Source organism: Cervus elaphus, chromosome 24 (assembly GCF_910594005.1).
Source record: "Cervus elaphus chromosome 24, mCerEla1.1, whole genome shotgun sequence".
Lineage (NCBI taxonomy): Eukaryota > Metazoa > Chordata > Mammalia > Artiodactyla > Cervidae > Cervus > Cervus elaphus.
This window is the reverse complement of record NC_057838.1, coordinates 27633647-27654597: the sequence shown is the minus strand read 5'-3', so window position 1 is coordinate 27654597 and position 20951 is coordinate 27633647. Positions and strand designations below refer to the sequence as shown.

The 20951-nt window shown below is 39.1% G+C and overlaps 1 protein-coding gene across 7 annotated transcripts in view; it reads right to left on the bottom strand.

Moving 5' to 3' along the window:
- SNRK (SNF related kinase) overlaps positions 1-20951 on the bottom strand; it is a 66416-nt gene that overhangs the window by 37142 nt on the left and 8323 nt on the right. For 5 of the 7 annotated variants that reach the window (XM_043885549.1, XM_043885551.1, XM_043885552.1 and 2 more), the window contains 2 exons: positions 15869-15930; positions 11610-12297 (listed from right to left, as the gene is read on the bottom strand). In XM_043885549.1, the coding sequence (XP_043741484.1) occupies positions 11610-12198 (589 nt within the window). In that variant the 5' untranslated portion in view covers positions 12199-12297; positions 15869-15930. The remainder of the gene's footprint in view (positions 1-11609; positions 12298-15868; positions 15931-20951) is intronic. The other 2 variants (XM_043885556.1, XM_043885550.1) reach the window with 2 other exon arrangements.

The window sequence follows — 20951 nt, the reverse complement described above, 5'->3', positions numbered from 1 at the left end:
ATCCCTGGTTGGGGAACTAAGATCCCACATGCCACAACTAAGACCTGATGCAGCCAAATAAATAAATATTAAAAAATAATATTAATAATTCTGAGTTACAAGTTCTAAAATATTAAGTTAGGCAGTGCCTTATACTGGGTATAATTTTAACTAAATCACCGTCAGGCTAATAAATCAATAAAAATACTTAAGATACACCAACATCTTCCAGAGACAGAGCAGATTAATCAGAAAATGGGTTACACAGAATGATGGGACTAAGAAATGAAAACCGGTGAAGGACACGAATTGGCATCATGGCTGTATCCAAGCACCAGCTCGACAGGAGTCTCTGCTGATGAACCCGGCCTAGCGCCAGGCGCCCTGGGCCACGAGTGAACCGCCTTTCTCTACCAAAGTCAACACTACCATGAGGATCTGACTGAAAGAAGTCACGGCCCTTGAAAGAAGTACATCAGCTGTGTGCTAAGGTGACTGTGAACGCACGTCCCGACAGCGACCCTGGGAGTCATGACAGCCCCAGGATCCGCTGGGCAGGGTGACCCCAGAAAGTGGGGGCCTGTCGCTGACGAGTCCCGCCAGGCCCGCCTCAGGAGACACACAGGAGAGGGATGAAGCCCAGAGCCCTGATGAAGCAGATGCAGGTCCCTCAACAGTTCTTAAACACGCGACTGTCACTCGGGGGGCATTTGGAGCTCTGAGTCTGTCCAACCAGTGTGCATTCTGACTGAAAGGAGTCCGAATTTCCTGTGTCACTGAGATTATTCTGATTCTTTGTTCGGCAAACTAGTCTTTAACAGGTGTATATTTCTCTCCACAAACAGAAGGCTTAAAACAACCAAGTCTGACATTTCCAACACCCCAAAGGTTCCTTTGTCACACCTGAAGTGAAGGTAAGTGGTGAAGACAAGTGGCTTCAGTTTTCATATGTATTTCTGTATTAAAATAGTTACTGTTTTGGATATTTTGAACAACTCTTCTGAAGTTGCAAGAAACTAAGCAGTTATTAAGTAAATACCAGGACCTTCGTGTTGTGTGTGTTTTTAAAAAACCTAACCTTAAAACACACATACCCACCCTTCTTCGGAAGTCAACCTACTCCCTCAACACAAACCTAACAATCTGAAAGTTAATCACAACTACAAACACGAGCGAGAAAGCACAGGCACGGAGGCCTTCCCTTCCTCCCAGTTTCCCCACGCAGCCAACATTTCAGAAATCCCGCCAGGACAGGTTCCCAGAGGAGGAGAGCGCACCTCAGGGAGGAGGAGGCCACCGCAGCGCCCCAGAAGTGAAAGGCGTCGGGTTTCTCTTCCAGGGGTGGCTGTGCAGACCCGCACAGCTGGTGGCTGAAGGCGGACTCCCTGGGGTCTCCATTCACCTAATCCCTACAACAACCCGAGGCAGGAACTGCCCCGACCCCCAGAGCACAGAGGGACGGGGTACGTGGGGAAGGAGAGCGGACGAGGTGGGGAGACAGGCCTGAGGGCAGGGCTGGAGCAGGAGGAGGTGACTGACAGGCCTGGTGGCTGAGCAATGACGGGGAAAACTCAGAGGGAAAGTCAGGAAAGAAATGGGGGAACCAATCTCAAACGCCAGGCCAGCAGCCACTGTGAGGATGCCAGTTTTGACTGAGTGAAATGGCAAGTCTTTAAGACGTTCCAGGCAGAGGAGTGACATAACAGATTCCTGTTTTCAAAGGCACTGAGAAGCACTGTTTTCCTCCTGGGCGTTGGGTGCCTGAGACAGTGGCCTCAGGCTGCAGGCCCAAGAAAAGCCCCGTCTGAGGAGGGCAGCAGCACAGAGCAGGGGAAAGGACACCTGCTGCTGAGATCCCTCCTCTCACCTGCTTCCTTAGAGGGGGACACACACACACACACACACACACACACACACACACACACACACACACACACACACACACACACACACACACACACACACACACACACACACACACACACACACACACACACACACACACACACACACACACACACACACACACACACACACACACACACACACGCAGGTCAACAGCAGCTTCTGGTTTTATTCGAATAGGACCTGCAATTACCAGCTCTGCACACCTTTGTCTTTCTACAAGATTTTACAGGGAGTAAGAGGTGCGCTAACATTCACCTAAAACAAAACGAAAGCCCTGTCTAGTTAACAGTCCTCAGAGCCCTGAGAAAATCGCAAAGGTACTGTACATCTTCTGGATGAAGAAACTGGTTCTGAGCAATGCAGTGAAGCCCCCTTCTGACCACTGTGGAAAGGAAGCAGCAGGACAGTCCCTGGTTTCCTCAGGACAGGGGACCCTGGTGCGTGTTTAGCTGCAGGCTCCAGGCAGCGGAGAAGCGTCAGAAAACTTTTCAAAGGGACCTGAAATTTGGTTTTCACTGAATGAGCACAGTGTGCCTAAAAATGAGGGGTGGGAGGTGGAGGGGAGAAATTAAGCTCCATTATTAACAACAAAATGAATCCACATTCTCACTGTTTTTGAACCTAAAGGTTAAAATAAGTTTTTTTTTTCCCTTACTGATTCTCTAAAGAACATCTGAATACTGGGAATCTATTTTTTCACTACTGGCTGAAAACATTTGATTCTATGGATTTGAATCAGTGGTAGGCAAGGCTGGATGCATACCGGAATCTCATGAAGGCTTCTGGTGGGGGGCCTCACCCAACTACCATCAGAATCAGAATCTCTAGCAGGGTTGCCCAGGTATTGGTTTTTTTTTTTTTTTTCTTCTTTTTTAAACCCCCCCCCCCCCATGAAACTGGTGACTGATGAGTTAAGAACCATCGGTTTAAATCTTACCATACCACCAGACATTAAGTTATACTTTTCAAAACAGAGTCATCTCTTTCATTTGATCTGACCTCATTACACAGTAAGAATAATATATACCACGGCTAAAAAGGCAGTAGGGAAAACAAAAACATGCAAATCATTTCTATCATGTTTCTCAAACCTTTCATTAAGAAATCAACAGTTGAGTTAGCCTAAAAAACCCCATCTACAGGGTACCTATAAGACTATACCACACCTGACACATCCTGCTCAAGAATCTTCCGTACAGACATTAAATTCAATAACGGTTTATTTATAAAACCCAAAAGATTTTATTACTCAAGGCATTGCTACCTCCTTCTCAAATTAAACATTCACATTTAAAGCCAACGCACTGTGAAGACAGAACTAATACTAAGTCAAGTGCTTTTACTTACAAAGGGTTTGTGACAGATCAATTTTTAATTGTGATTTCTGAAATAATTTTCATTTCTCCTAGGCATGTGAAATTTCAGAAAGTTTAAGGAAGGATTTTCATTTTTTCTTTTGGTTTTATACGACAAGTGATGGCACTATACTTTGAAAAAGATACCTTTCAGAGCATGTGACCCTGTGTTTCATAGCTGGGCTGTGGAAGGCGTGTGCCACATTTCTATGGATGTGTTTTTCACTTCTCGGCAAACAAACGCTACCCGTGTGACTAGGCCTGAGCCCCAGAGTCCAGGGCAGTTCATGCTGGGCGCACTTACACAAGTAGGTTCTATGTCCCTTTTTTAGAGTAAAACACGGTGCTACTTTAAAAAGGACCAAACTTCCTTACCTACACAAAGAAGAGGCATAACTCATCCCTTAAAAATACGTAATCCCAAATTCCAGAGTTTTGGGCCTAAAACTCTGACACACACCTAAGGTCTTCCAATCTATACTCATCGAGACCTGATGTTCAAATGACAAATAGGATAAGAATAAATAATATAAAATTTAGCCAGATTCTGACTGGGAAGAAAAGGTTCAAGTTGGAAAATACTGAAACATTACAAAGACATCTGTCTCTAATAAGTGACAACTGAGAAAAATGAAACTGTACCCAAATTTCGTGCAGCCTGGCAGGGACTTTTAGCAAGTACATAAACAGCTTTTCTGTAACAAGTCTGAAATAAAAGCAAGGCACCATCAGTTCACGGTATAAGCTATAATGGCAGGCCGATGTAAACCTATGAAAAAATTTCTCATCTGTTTACATCTTTTTGGATTATTTCAAAGTTCTGTCACAAAGTTTAGGTTAGGTTGCACTATCTGTATGGGAAGGAGGAATCCTTTAAAAAATGTCAGAGAGAATATTTAAATGTTTTTATACATATAATGCTAGAAGCACAGGTCTTTTGGTGGCTCCCGTTTCCTAAGCCCTCTGACTCTTTCATGGTTAAGAGCATGTAGAGATATTTTATCACAGGACTAGAACAGACTGAGGAATGACTGCTGCAAGCACATGATATGTGGCCACCAGCTTAACTATAGCTCTGGGCTTGAATACACCAAGATTTCCCAAATATTATAAAGATACAATTAGCATATAAATTAACAGTCAAGAATGTCTGAATTTATGTTTTACTGATCTACTTTTTGACAAAACAAGGTAATCCTTTTCAGGGAGACCAGACAGTCATTTTTAAATTCACACTGGATTTCGAGATGTTCTTCACATGCAGTATGTCAGGACAAACAAAATAATAATTAAAAAGGACACAATTCTAAGATGTGTCCATAGACTTCATCGGATGGTAAGGCATCACTGAGTCAGAAAAACCTAAGAACCACTTCTCCAAGATAATTGCAAATACATATTTTCAACATGGTGAAGCTTAAATGCTCTGACCTCAATGGATACAGGATAATTTTTGGCTGATTATCTGGTTTTACAATTGGTTTTATTTTTAAAAATACAATATAAAAATAATTTGTTAGCAATGAAAAAATGCAGTGTGCTTCTTCCATGGTGACCTTCACTCTCAGACCATAATCAGGCATTATTGTTAAAAATAAAGTAAAAACAACCCCTACACAACAGCTCAGGAACATCGACACTGAAATGCTTGCCTTCCCTGATGGCTCAGGTGGTAAAGTGTCTGCCTGCAATGCAGGAGACCTGGGTTCGATCCCTGGGTGGGGAAGATCCCCTGGAAAAGGAAATGGCAACCCACTCCAGTACTCTTGCCTGGAAAATCCCATGGACGGAGGAGCCTGGTGGGCTACAGTCCACAGCGCTGCAAAGAGCTGGACACAACTAAGCGACTTCACTTTCATTTTAGGCAAAGAATAGTTAAGTATTTTTTAACTTTTTATTTTGAAATCACAAGAGTTGCTTCCCCCCACAAAAAAAAGCAGAGAGAGGTCCCATGTACCCTTCACCCAACCTTCCCCGCGGCAACAGCTTACTGAACTGCAGCACGGCACCACGACTAGGAGACTGACTGACGTACTCCACAGAGCTTACTCGGATCGCCCCGTTTTACATGCACTTGTGTGTGCGGCGTCCGTGCAATTTCATCCCAAGTACAGATCCATTTAGTGACCCCAGATACAGAAGTGCTCCATCACAAGGCTCCTTCATGCTATCCCTGTATAACCACATCACTCACTGTCATCTCCAGCCTGCCAACTGCCAGTCTGTTCTCCACCTCTATAATTTTAGTTCAAGAGTTATATAAATGGGAATTATGCGGTATGTAAATTTTTGAGATTGGCATTTTTTTCACTCAGTGTAATTTTCTTAAGATCCATTCAGGCTGTTATATGAATTGTTTGTTCCTTTTTATTGTTGCATAGCATTTCAGGGCAAGTATGCACCACACTTTCACCCACTGAAAGACATGTGGCCTCTTTCCAGTTTGGGGCTATTACAAATAAAGTTCCTATGAACAACCACATACAGATTTTCATGTGAAAATAACTCCCAGGAGTGCAACTGCAGAGTTGTATGGGAAGTATATATTTAGTTTTATAAGAAACTGTCGAACTATTTTCCAGAGTGGTGTAATAGCGATTCCTCTCCAGCTCTTCTTTCTCATAACTGTTTTAGTTATTTTAGGTCCGTGGCCTTTCCACACAAGCTTTAGAATAATGAGGTCTACGTCCTCAAAAACTCTGCAGGACTTGTGGCAGAACTGGATTAAACCCATGGATCAATTGGTAAGAAGTGCCATCTGTACTACCTGGTTTTCCAATTCATGAAAATGATCCATCTCTCCATTCATTTAAGTCTTTTAAAATTTCCTTCATTAGCAGTTTTCAGCATAAATTACTATGTTATATGTGTTTTCTTAGATACATTTTCTTTCACAGGATTGTAAATATTATTGTTTTTAATTTCAGGCTCCAGATGTTTGTTAATATAGAGAGAAATGCAATTGGTTTTTGTGTGTTGATCTTGTATCCTGTGATCCTGCTGAATTCACTTTTCGTTCCTAGGAATTTTTCTGTAAATACACATCTCGGGATTTTCAATGCAGAAAATCATGTCATCTGCAGATTGAGGTGGTTTTACTTCTTCCTTTCCACTCTGTACGCCTTTTAGTACTACACCCAATAAGTGTGGTAAGTGAAAATCTTTGTCTTGTTTCCAAACTTGGAAAGCTACAGATGAAAGCATTCAGTCATTCATCATTAAGTATGTTAGCTGTAGATTTTTTGAAGATGTTCTTTATGAAGTTGAGAAAGTTCCCCTCTATTCTTAGTTTACTGAGAGTAATATTTTAATGTGGGACAAAACACAGATTTATAAAAAGAACTCTAGTTTTCTGCATACTCATATGCATGAGGACACTTCTTATAACTCCAGAAATGAATAATCTCTATTAAATACTGAACTGCAAATTGTGGACAGTGTATAGATTTTCTGTTTACATCCCCAAAAGTTCATACACACGGACTTCTAAGTCCAACCCTTTGCACTGTATTAACACGGTGCCACATTTTACATAATTTAGCTTTCAATGATTTCTCCTGCGTATTAATTTAGCAAATAATAAACTAATGAAGAGACCTAATATTTCATCCTTGAAACTGTCTATAAACTAGGAAGCATCTAATATAGGGGGTTTCAGTTCCAAAACTGTAACCTCCCTGGAAGCCTCTGAATCTCAAGTGAGATGATAAAGTTTTCGATACCAAATCTAGTTCATGTTAACTTGAAAGCTAAACTTAAAAAATTCAGTGAAGTAAAAAGATATAAACAATGTCAGGGTTTTATAACAACTGAAAAGTTCCTTGCATGATCTGAGAAACAGTATTTTTTCATTTTAGAGTTTCTGTATTTGAAGAAACCCATAAAGTATAGTTTTGCTTTTTAAAGCAGAGTAAAGTCTTCTCCTGGTGGCTCAGTGGTAAAGAACCCCCCTGCCAATGCAGGAGAAGCAGATTCGATCTCTGGGTCGGGAAGATCCCCTGGAGGAGGAAATGTCCACCCACTCCAGTATTCTTGCCTGAATAATCCCATTTTTTCCCTTTCCCCTTCTACCTCGCTGAAGTCAACTTAGTACACATTCTTGAAAGCCAACAGAGGCAACTGGAATCAACAGCTCGCTGATTATGATCCAACTCTCTTTCTCCCCACAAACCTCTAGATATGACAGCAAAGGTAGATGGCACACAGGATCAGACTAAAAGAACCAGCTGATAGAAGCATCTGTGTTGGTCCTTTCCAGGAGACAGTCTGGAAACAGGAAAGACTTGCACTTAAGACAATCACTACAAGAACGAATCCACAAAAAAAATTTTAAAAAGAATGAATCCAGTTCTCTCACTCTGTAACTCACTGAGCATGAACAAGCAGGTATTTGTTCCAGGTGGGGGTAATGACCGTGGGCACAGGGGCAGAGGTGTACTGACAGTCTGTCAAATACTAAGACTGGATACCAGGCCACCCTCTGCTCCTCCCCCGCATCAACCGGAGGTTACTCAGACATTGTATTTGCAGACTACTAGAGAATCTCCAAAAAAAATAAAAAGTTAAGCACAGAACCAACAATCTCCAAGCACCAAGCGAACATGAGCAGCATGGGACATGAACCAAGTGCATCTAACAGAACTAACACCCAAGAAAAACCACTTAATACAGCATTTCTAGAAGTGAAACTATGCACCAAAGAGTAAATGAAAAGTATAGCCCAACAATGAAAATAAAATTAATCTCACACGAGCCTTTGCCCCCGCAGCATCTGAAGCAAAAGATGACTGGAAAGTATCTTTAAAGTTGGAAAGAAAACAATTCTCAATATGTACTTCCATACCCAGCAGAAGTACCATTCAAATGTGATGATACTTTCAGACAAAGACTGGGGAAACTTTTCACAAATCTTCTCTAAAGAATTAAAAACAAAACAAAAGTAATCTAAGATAGAAAGGTGACAAATCAGTGGTAAACCAAAAAATTAGTAAAATTAAGTTCAAAATTAAAAATTTTTAATAAAATAAATAAAAGCAAATAAAGGAAAGTGAAAGCAAACTATAGTCTTTTGTATGGTAGAAGGACTGATACAAATATTAACTCTAGACATTAAGAGTAGACACTAATACAGAGAAACAGATTGCATGTCTTGCAAACCACTAGAGGAGGAGCAAAGAAAACTTGAATACTCCAACAAAATATGGCAAAAGGTAATGACAAAATAATAAGGCAAATGAAAAATACAAAATAGCACAAATAAGTTGAAATATTCCAGTAAAAAACAAATATGAATGAACCAAATTCACCTATAAAAAGTCTTATGGATTATGGATACCTTAAATTATATATTGTTTAAGAAAAACCTGAAACAAAATGACAAATGGGATTTAAAGCAATAAGCAAATAAGTATAGTTTCATACTGCTAAAAGTGATAGCCCATCATGTAAAATAAATTATATAGACTTTTATATACCTAACAGCATGAAAATAACATGTACAAGCAGAAACTGATTAAAATACAAAATTGACAGATTTGAGTAGGGGACTAGCATAATTCTCTCAAAAATAACAGATAAGAATAAAAACATGACACAAAGGAACAAAATACATAATTAACAATCTTAATTATGTATAAAAACTCTATGTACCAAAAATATAAATATTTTTTTCACACAGGGAAGCATAACCAAAAATTACTATGTACTAAACCACACGGAAAATCTAAAAATACTCCCCAAAGCAGAAACCAATCAGGCATATTTGACTGTAATGTACTAAAATTAGAAGTTAAAACCAAATAGCTAAAAGGAAAAATAAACGTATCCATTCTGAATTTTTAAAAAACAAAAAATCTCAACAATAAACAAAGCAGTCCAGTTGAGCGATGAACAACAACGACTGCAGAGTGAAATTCCTGGGGTGTTACCAGAGACTGTGGGAGAAGACAGCGCAGCCTCAGATGTATTCATTAGAAATGAGGACAATAAAGGAAAAAAGCTTTCAATTCAAGACACTAAAAAAGAAGTCAGAAGGGAAACTCGAAGGTCCTAGAAAGAATTAATAAAAAGTGAAAGAAAAAGTAATGATACAGAAAAAAGTACAGCTGAATAAAATCAAATTTGAATCTTTGAATATAATAAAATGCAATTTCTGAACTAATTTTCAATGTTGAGGACCAGTGCACTCCTAAAAAACTTAATTATAAAATTGAACCAAAGTTGTTTTACTTAACAATATCTGATAATTAAGTGACAGATTCTAATCTTTATCCCCAACTAATTTTGCTAAAATATCTGTGAAAAATCAGTGACTGATTTTGGCATAATAAACTAATACTACATTAACAGAAATGTAACTTTCCATTTGCTTTTTAAAGCAATTCTACAGTAATTTCAATCACACAATTACCCAAAATGTATGGAAATAAATACAAATAATGAAAATGAACTCTACCCAATTCCACTTTACCAACCTAAGTTAACCATTTATCAGACTGGTGATTATCCTTTCAGACAATTTTCTTCTTGTTTTTAAAAACGTATTTAAAGTTGTATGATGCAATATTTAAGAGGAGGGAAAAATGAACATTACAATGAACACCTGTGCATTCACTGCCCAACTTTGGAAATAAGCATCACCAATACAGTTGAAACCCTGTAGACAGGCCTGCACCTCAGAAGTTAACGACCTTGATCTCACAGTTCTTCATACTTCTCAGCATGTACTGCAGCCCTAAACAATGTATCATACTGCTTTGTATATTTTAAACTTTCCTATAAATGTTCTAATACTATATGTACTCTTTATTCATTTTCTCACTTAAACAAGTTTGTGAAACTCCAGCCATGCTGACATAATTAATTTTCACTAAGCTATAGTTTCACCATATGAATAATGAACAATTTATTCTCCTGTTGATGAACAGTCAATACTGCTAAAAACATTCTCTGAAAATCTCCAGCACATATGAGAGCTTCTCTATGGGGCACACACAGGAAGCAGAACCACTGGGTCTCAGGATGTCTACTTAGCTTTACTAGATATTGACAAACTGTCATCTACAAAGTACAAGAGTTCTTCATGTTCTATAGCCTTCTCCACACTTGGTTTTGTCTGCCTTTAGCTTTGCTCAATATGAAAAGTTTTAATTTGCCTTTCCCTGATTATTAGTGAGGCTGAATATCCTTTCACACTGACACAGTGATGTTTCTTCATCTGCATATTCTTGCCTCCATTTTCAGATTAGAGTCTCCACTGATCAAAAACTGTCTGCCTCAAGTATTCTAATGAAAGACTTCAGTGAAGCCTGGTCATCCGTAGTGGGTAGAAACCATTTATTAACCCTTTCTTTTCCAGAACACATAGTTTACCATGAAAAACAGTGCCTTGGTGTACAGAGTATTCAGCATAAGATCAGCACTCTTCAATGTGTATCTTTAATCTTCTATAACCTGCATTTTAAATGATCAGAATGCAAATGAAAGCCTCATTATCTATGAAGTTTGATATCATATGCATGTAATATTATTTTTCTAAGATTAAACCCAAAATTTTAAAAGCTGACCACACCCTCAGGTTAACAAATCCTTAAAAACTGAAAATAAATTCCTAAATGACCTTCACAACAAATATAATTCCAAGGGGACAAAACTGACACAAGCTGAAAAGCAATAAACACTTCTGTCACAACTAAGTAACTCATGACCAGTGAGAGCGTGAAAAGTGCTGGAGTGAAGGGAGCAGGCTGGTGGAATGACAAGAACTACAACTATTTCGGAATTCACCACACAGTAGGCACTCTGTCATCAACTTTCTATCTTATATAGGAAAACAGACAGTAACCACCACAGGAGTCACTGTGAAAAGTAAACAAGGTAACATTCAATACCTGTATCTAATTCCATTCTATGGATGAGGAATGAAGCAGAGGTCAAGTACACTGTTCAAGGTCACAATAAATGATCCCAATGCCAGAATTCTTCACGCTACACACTGTAATATTCACAGTACCTTTCTAACATGGGTCTCATGACTGTATTCACAGGAAGGAAATAACTAGAAGTATCTAAAAAGATAGGAAAAGCACTCAGACCCTAAAAAAAAAAAACAGGCCGATGAGAGGTTATCTTAAAAGGTAACTTACTCGTTTTCTTTTGTGCTAACAAATATACTTTAGACATTAGCTATCTATAAGGTAAAATAAACTCAGCTTTAGGGAAACATGGCAGTCATGAAACCCAATTGTTTACTAAGATCCATTTAAAAGAAATTCTCTTAGAAATTATTTTCCCATAAACAACAACTGATTTGACCAACTACACTTCAGCCAGTAGAATTCAAGACAGCAAATACTGAAAGGTACCTACCTACTGCGGGTGCATCATACTCATCACCAAGCAGAATTTCTGGGGCCGAATATGCAAGAGATCCACAGCTTGTAGTGAGCTTCTTCCCTGGTTGAAATTTGTTGCTGAAACCAAAGTCTGTCAACTTTACAAGACCTTGTTTTTCAAAGAAGACCACATTCTCAGGTTTTAAGTCTCTGTGAACCACATGGAGTTTATGGCAATAAGATATGGCGTGAACTATCTGAGCAAAGTACTTCTTGGCCAAGTCTTCATTAAGTCCCTCCTCATGCTTCATTATGTAATCGAACATGTCTCCTCCATCCCCAAGTTCTAGGATAAGATAAAGTTTGGTCTGGGTGTCAATCACTTCATAAAGGCGTACGATGTTGGGATGTTGCACTAGTTTCATGCATCTCACTTCTTGGAAAAGATGACCAGTGGCTAGTGTGTCCAATTTTGTCTTGTCAATAACTTTTACTGCCACTTTTTCACCTGTAAAGACATGCCTGGCAAGTTTAACCACTGCAAAATGACCTCGACCCAAGGTTTTATCCAGATCATATAATCCAGCAATCTTCCCATCATACCCTCGCTTGAATCCTGCCATGCTGGCCCAACGTAGAAAAAATATTTAGACTGTTTAAAATGGATCTTCTCATATATCTGGTGAAAATAAGGAATTCATTTTCAATATCGTCATGGACATCTACAAAATAAGAGAAATAAAATTAAGTTTTCTGTGACTTATCCTTTTATAGCTTCATTTTTTTGAAAATTTTGTTTTATAAGAAGCTTGAAATAAATATATTGAAACATAAAATCAGTAAATCAGTCAGGGGCATTTATAATTACCTATTTACAGATTTAGGGTTTACATTATAAAGCTTGATCACTTAAGTGCCATTTTATTTTGCAAACTGATACAAAGTTAATCTGTTGAAACAATTTTTGGGTGATGTCACAAGAAAACTGGCAAGTTTGATACGCTTTTAAAAAGCATTTAAAGAATATTTTCCAAAAGTAATTTCAATTAGCGTCTTAAAAAAGAAGCCTGGGACTGACTAGAAAAGGAAAACACAATAAATATACACTTGGACAGAAACCAACAACTTCTTCCTGCTATTCCAAAATTAGCACTATTTAATATAAAATCCCTTCAGTAGACTTGTGACTTTCCCAGAAGAGTACAGTTTAGTTTTCTGGGGTATTTTCATCTACCTTCCCTCCCCTGTATCTCCAAAGCACCATGAGGACACCTCCATCCCAGGTGGCCTTAATCTTATAGGTTTCAGTACACACCATCTCTATCCTGAGACCTCAAGGTTCTTGAGGACTCTATGGTTCCATGTTTTATTTCCACCCTCTGCTAATGCCAAGAACAGTGTTTTATATAGAACAAGTAATCAAAATTTTTTCACATTTTGAAATGCAACTTTTTTCAAAATATTTACAAGTAAATTTTTTGCTCTTGCATCACTAGTACCTAGACCAGTATCTGGTACACATTAGATGTTTTAATATTTGCTGACTGACAGGTACTTATTCTTTGTGTTTGTCTCTATTATGGCTTTCCAACTCTCAAACAAAACCTACCACGATGTGCGTACATTTCAAGAACACACAAGCATGCATTTAAACTATTTACATGTTAAAGATTATTTGGCTTTAAAAACCTCATTTTATATGGAGTTTAAAATTCTTAACCTACATAGTATAAACCTTAAAATACAGAAATAGGTTCTTATAAATGATCCTGACTCAGAAAAATTTTTAAATGTATATAATTATACAAATTAAGACATTTTAAATCTCACAAACTCCCACTATTATTTTTTTTTACCAAAATTAAATAGAATAACAAAATCCCATGAAAAATACAGCCATCTCCTAAGACTAGATCTTTCCTATCAGTGCACATTAATCCGTGCAGTGAAGCCTTTTCTAATGCTTCCATATGCAACTTCACATTTTCAGTAACTTTTTATTAACAGTACTTAGAGCAGTTACTCTACTTATATGAAAATATCCCAACAACCTAAACTGTATGTACATAAAAGTTTTTTTTTAAGCACTAGCATTAAATACCTTTAAATCTCATTTTTGCTTAAAAGAACAGAAGAAAAACTAACAGTTAACATTTACTGAAAACCCACTATATATATTTGCAAAAAATGAATCAAATTAGATTGTGTCATTGGATCTTAACAATCCTAAGAGGTCACTATTATTCCCATTTTATAGCCAAGAAAGCACTGTGTTTCAGATAAGTGCTGAAGCTAAGATTCAAACCAAATTCTTATTTCAAAGCGAAGACCTCTTATAAACATATGACCATTCTAAACAATATTATTTTTACGATAATAATATCGGGAAGTTAAAAAAAAATTCTCACAGTCATTCTCCCATGCAGGCTAAAATGATCTGAATCAAGAAATAAATAAATAAAATGATCTGAATCACATATCTGGGGCCACCTCAAACTTCTCTGTAATTGTAAATTACCCTCAAAGTAATTCTGAGTGCTTCATTTAATTGAAAATTGCCCTCAGAGATAGGATTACTAGTCTCATTTTGAGGCACAAAAACAGTGAGTAACTTGGCCTAGGCTATAAGGCCAATATGTTAAAGAGCTGAGATTCACCAAAGCCTGTTCTTTTAACCACTGTTCTACACTTTTTCTGCAAATTAATTTCAGAAACAAAATCCTATTTCTATTGAGACTTTTAAAAATGAGAAATCTGCACTGTTAAGATACGGCTTATGTGGCTTTCTCTTTGGAGAAAAAGCAAATTTCTTCTGTTTCGTGTATTATCCTTGTCATCTGAGCTGCTCATTTTATTGATAACAGGAAAATCCAAGAGGAAAGATCTTGCTTTATTTGAACAGTAGTTCCCCCCCAAAAAATTTATTTAAGTATATTTAATTTCCAAAAACAAAAACTCTAAGCTAACTCCATGGGGCAGAAAACTACCTTTAAATCTTTAACTTTGATTAATTATAAGGGCAGTAGTAACTCTTAAAATTCTACCTGAGTTTATGCTTCTATTGCACAAGCTTACAAATGCAACTTTAGCTTTCAAAAAAAAGCTTCTTCAGGCTGCCCCCAAGTTATGTAACATTTACTTTTTCATCTATCACTTTAGATGTATTCCTGGAAAGCGGCACAGAAATCAAGGCTTTATAAACAAATTTCAGTTGGTTTACATTTTAATTACTTTTTAAAGAGTTATGTATTACAAAGGAATATACAGATATGGGGGGTCTTTTTTTAGGGTCTCAGACACCCACAGATAATCACTATTCACATTGTCATTTATCTTTCCAAAACTGGGTTAGCAAAAGGGCACAATGAAATAATTTTTAATCTACTAGCAAGTTCATGGGGAAAAATCTCATAGGGTATCTTCTTAATGACAAGCAATCCTGTAGTAAATGATTAATTGCTTTCACTATCAAAGAATTCACTTTTTGGGTACTTCTCTGGATACACATATCCCTTTTTCATTGCCTAAAAGTGAAGTGAAATGAAAGTCGCTCAGTCATGTCTGACTCTTTGCGACCCCAGGGACTATACAGTCCATGGAATTCTCTAGTTCAGAACACTGGAGTGGGTAGCCTATCTCTTCTCCAGGGGATCTTCCCAACCCAGGGATGGAACCCAGGTCTCCTGCAGGGTTAGGAAGATCCCCTGGAGAAGGGAAAGGCTACCCACTCTAGTATTCTGGCCTGGAAAATTCCATGGATGATCCACGGGGTTGCAAAGAGTCGGACACGACTGAGTGAATTTCAGTGTCTTTCAAACTACAATTATAAACCTAAAAAACAGGAAGTTACAAATCAGTGAAAGTTCAGAGGAAAAATATCCTTGTTATTGAACACCTTTAAAAATACTGTTTAATCATACTATCAAGTGTATTTTGAGTTACTACAGGAAATAATTAGGCTTCCCTGGTGGCTCAGACGGTAAAGAAACTACCTGCAACACAGGAAACCCAGGTTCACTCCCTGGGTAGGGAAGATCCTTGGAGGAGCAAACGGCAACCCACTCCAATATTCCTGCCTGGAGAATCCCCATGGACAGTGGAGCCTGGCGGGCTACAGTCCATGTGGTCCCAAAGAGTCAGACACAACTGAGCAACTTAACATAGGGAATAATTAAATCATTTTTTGATATCTGAGGATCTTGCAATGCCTAAAAATCATTCTGAACACCAATGGAGAATGTTAAGGTGTGGCTTATGTAAAGTAAAGGCGACTGTGCCAGCTCCAAGACATACCCTGCAAACTGCACGTGGAGTAATCCTTGTTAATACTGTGTTTTGTTAGTTGCTTCTTTTTCCTAAAAGAAAATACAAAGATATTAGTTTAGTTCTATTTAACTTTTGCTGAAAGTTAAAATATAAACCCTCAGAGTGGACCCAGACAAATAAAAATGGCGAATTTGTTTTCAGTGACCCAGTCTTCCATTATTTTTCTCCCGTTTGTCAATTACAGGCCGTTCAAGGAATCTTTAGGCAACAGGTATTTCACAGTGAAAAGACACTGATGCTGGGAAAGACTGAAGGCGGGAAGAGAGGGGCCGACAGAGGATGAGGTGGTTGGATGGCATCACTGACTCAATGGACATGAGTTTGAGTACTCTGACAGTTGGCGATGGGCAGGGAGGCCTGGCGAGCTACAGTCCATGGGATCACACAGAATCAGACACAACTCAGCGACTGAACTGAACTGACTGATTTCACAGTGAACAGATACATGGAGATTGGTCCAGGTAGGCAGAGTAAAAGGATTATCCCATTTGAAGGAGGAGGGAATTATAATAATGAAGAGTAAAGTCACTGTTTTTGAAATGCCTCCTGGGTAATGAGCATGAATCCACAACGCAATGAACCCTCACCAGGGTCTGCGGGGTGGGCACCAGGAGGCTCCACCTGCCCCACAAGCAGCAGCCTGCGGCTCCAAGCTGCTCAGCCAGGCTTCAAAGCCCAACAGGAGCCTCTCTGGCTCACGAAATACCCACTCCAATAGCCGAGGAGGGCAACCTCTCCAACACCCCATCCTCTAGCAGGCCAGCAGAAATCAACACGAGCACTGGGGGACACACACAACAGCTCTGCACTAGAGGCTTTCCAGCTGAGAGTAAAGAAGAGACTCCACGAACAAAGAGACCGTGAGAGGACCACTGATACCGAAGTCCGTGGCCAGGGAGGGGACTAAGGCAGCCTTGCAGGCCTTTCCTCAACACTGGAATATCACATTAATAACTTCAAGTTCTAAATATCCAAACGAGGCCAAGGCACTTCACACAACACACTACAGGTGAGTCCAGCTAATCCTTAAGCTCAGGCTCGTGTGAGTCTGGGGAAAAGAGCACGTGAGAGGCTGGGGGAAGTAGGAAAGAGAAAGGAGGAAGAAGGAAAGGGGGCTGTGAAAACAAGTCTACTGCTGGGAATGAGGGGATGAAGAGCAATGGAGACAGTTGCTCACAGACTGTGAGCCAAGCAAAGTCATGGGCACAGGCCCACGTCTAGAGACAGGTGAGCTCTGGGATGCCGACCTGCTCCTTCAGCTCCAAGTGAGATATAATAGCTCCCTCCATTACCCACACCTGCTTCTCTCTCCAACAGACGGTTTCATCCACAGTCAGGCAAGGCAGTGTGATGGTCCAGCTTGGCTGAGGGCTGGTTCTGTTAAGGCTAATGACTGGATCTGAATGCCAGCTTACCAGCCACTAGCCACTGGATCTGAGGAAAACCTGACCTCTCTGTATGGTCAGTCTCCTCATTAGAAAACACCAGTAGCAAGAGCATGGCCCAGATCGTGCTGAATTAAATCAGTTAATAAAGGTGGTGCTTAAAATAAAGCCTGGCACAGAGGAAGCAGTCCATAAACACTAGCTAACACCACCACTACCACGGTTATGATGATAGTAATCTCCTCCACCCAGGCAGAAACTCTTTCAGTCTTCCACTCCACTTCAAGAGACTGAATTTACTGAGCTACCATCTCTTCTGTTTTCAGAGAACTCCTTAGTGGCTCAGAAGGTAAAGAATCTGCCTGCAGTGCAGGAGACCCAGGTTCGATCCCTGGGTCGGGAAGATCCCCTGAAGAAGGAAATGGTAACCCACTCCAGTACTCTTGCCTGGAGAATTCCATGGACAGAGGAGCCTGGCGGGCTGCAGTTGGGTCTAGTTGGGTCTATAATCTCTATAATCTCTAGTTGGGTAGCAAAGTCTGATAATTTTTCATTAAAGCATCCCACAAAAATCTAACTAATTGCTTTTTTCTTTAAACTTTTTATTCTGTATTGGGAATACAGCCAATTAACAATATTGTGATAGTTTCCAGTGAACAGAGAAGGGACTCAGCCATACTCATGCATGTATCCATCCTCCCCCAAACCCTAGGTGTGATCATTTTGTATATAACTTTATATCTTGTATTCTGCTTTTTTCAATTGACCAATTACTTTCCTTTCAGTATTTTTGTTTCATTATGAAAGAACCATCTATGCAGTGTAAGAAAAAGTATAATCAGAACATATATATTGGCAATATAAAAGAGGGAAGTTTTAAAAAAAAATCATCCATTATTCTACCCTCTGGGATAATCTCTGTTAACATTTTGGACATGCCCTTCCAAACTATTTTCTATGTATACTACATGCCAGACACAAAATGGGGTAACACACACACATATATATATATATACACATTGGGGATGGGGGGAAGTTGTGACCATTTTCTAAGTATTTCCACAAAACAAGTTCATCTTAGAAAATCTGGAAAATACAGAAAAGCACCATAGATAACCAAAAACGTCTATAATCTCATCCAGGATACCCTCTCTTCAGGTTTCAGTTTATATTCTTTACATCTGGGCTTCTGTACAAAGCTAAGATATTGTATATGAAGTCACAGGACTACTTTTTCGTCTACTACAGGATGAACATTTTCCATGCACTATGTTCTTCTGAATCACTATTTTTAATGACTACATTAACTACTATGACATCTTTTAAAACAGCAAAAGCACTAAATTAGGCCATTCTAAAGCAGTCTTCTTACTTATGATAGCATATGCTCATACATGGATATGACGCAGCTGGACCTAAATGAAACAGACCATCCAGTCCAGGGTGTTTGTAATATGTAAATTCATGTTTGAGAAACACGTACTGGTGTATGCTGCAAGAATACATTGATGTTCTCCCAGTTTACTAAAGACAGCAGAAGCAACTGAAGTGTGCGGGTGTGGCTGGAGAAGAGGAAGGAAGTGTGGGTGGCCCTACACACATTTTGCAAGCTGCTGAAAACAGTTGTAAAACCAGCCTCTGTTAAACCTACTGTCAATTTGGAATGCACCCTGTTATTCTTGTCAAAACTCATTTCGAGCTTTTCACTGACACCTTTACCACTGGAGTGTGGTCTGTATACCAAACTCAGGTCTCCAACTCACACCTCTCCCCAGAAGAGGCAAGGAACAGCACGCTGAACGAAGGTGGCCCCGTGTGGGTAATCATTGCCAAGCCATGGCATGAGAAAGCAGGTCACACAAAAAAAGGCCATATGCAAAAATTAAGCCTCTCCAGAGCCTCTCTACACTTTGGGATATTATACATTTCCCTTTTAAACCAGACCACTAGTATTCAAACACAGAAAAACCTTACAAACAATTTACATGCCTCAAAAAATGATCTGTGCCAGTGCTCTCCCTCCAATATAGACAGCTAAAAGATGAGTTTTTATACAACTATGCTAAAACTGTATTTAAGCTTCTTAAACATGGAAATTATCTGGTATCTTTCACAAACAGAAAAAATATGAAAACTGTAACTCTTACTCATGGGAAATGTCAGACTAAACCTACATTTAGAGAAAAGTCAACTCAAGTAGAGGAACTAATGCACGTTTCACGAAAATTGCTGCCCTGATCTCACTGCTAAAATTTCGAAGATACCTACAACAAAAACAGTATAGGCTGAAAAGAAGGCAACAGACTCAATCCTCCAGGAATATCAGTAACCTCCAAGTCAAACAAACAAACAAAAAAAACAAATGCAATCCCAGCTGCAGTCACCATTGCTGTTCTCTTCATCCAAAGTAAACAGTACTCCACATTTTTGGACTGGTACTCCTCCTGGGCATTATTAACATAGGCTATAAGGCAAGGATGAAACAACCAGGGTCATCCAGTGGTTAGGATCTGACACTTCCAATGCAGCGGGCCTGGGTTCAATCTCTGCTCGGGGAACTAAGAACCCACATGTCTCATAGCATGGCCAAAAAAAGAAAAAAGAAGAAGAAACCATCACAAACAAGTCAATAGGTCCCAAGTTATGGAAGAATCCAGAATTCTTCACTGGAATGGCTGAATATTACTATGTGGGTATCAGCATCAGTCTAGAGCCACTGGATGGAATCAAGACAGAAACTGCAAATTAGAAGGTTTCAGTCAATCATTTATTATGAGAAATGGCCCAATAGGCAAAAACGTACCTCCAAATGTCTAATAAAGCATTTGCCAAGGGAAGGCAGAGTCACTGTTTACTAAAGTATGTCCTCAAAATTTTCTTCCAGGCAGTGAATTTTAACGGACTCGGGGCCACCTGAGGTAACCAGCACGCCGGGCTGAAAAGTCTGCTCGAGTCTCTCAAGGCAGCGACTGGGTTGCCAACGCAGATCCTATCCCTTAAAGTGCTGGTTTAAGAAATCTTTATTTCCTCTAAATATAACAAGCTATATTCCAGGGATCTGAATGAAAGGAGGAGTCAGACAATCTATTAACTGACTGATGGAAAGTAGCACTTAGTATTTGTACAGAGAAAAAGGTTAACATCCAAGCCACAAAACCTAGACCAGCAGCACAGGTAGTAAGTTCAAATTCTTCCACAGAACTGCCTCTCATTAAAGTGGTGAAAAATGCTAGGCATGTCACCATTTCTACCTGAGGGTAAATGAGTCTTTAAAATTTAGTATGGTGACAGCTCTGGTATAAAGTGTCCACATAATAAATAATGATTTAAGCACAAGTTGGTGTGTAGAAATTACTCCAAAATAAATAAAGCCAACCCACAATTGCTCCTTTGCCAGGAAAACAGAATGTAAGGTGGAATCTACGGAGAATTTAAAATCTTAATCTAAATCTCTCTTCCAGAGCTTTTATTAATAACTGTCAAAATTCATTTTAACTCCATATCATCTTTTTGATACCCCCTGCTGATACTGTGACAAAGATGGTCATGAAAAAGTGATCAAAAAAAATGTGGAAAAGAAAAAAAGAAAAACTAATCCATGAACAAAAATATCAACACCTAATGTCTGACTTTGACTTAAAAGGCAGAAGCATATGGGAATTTTC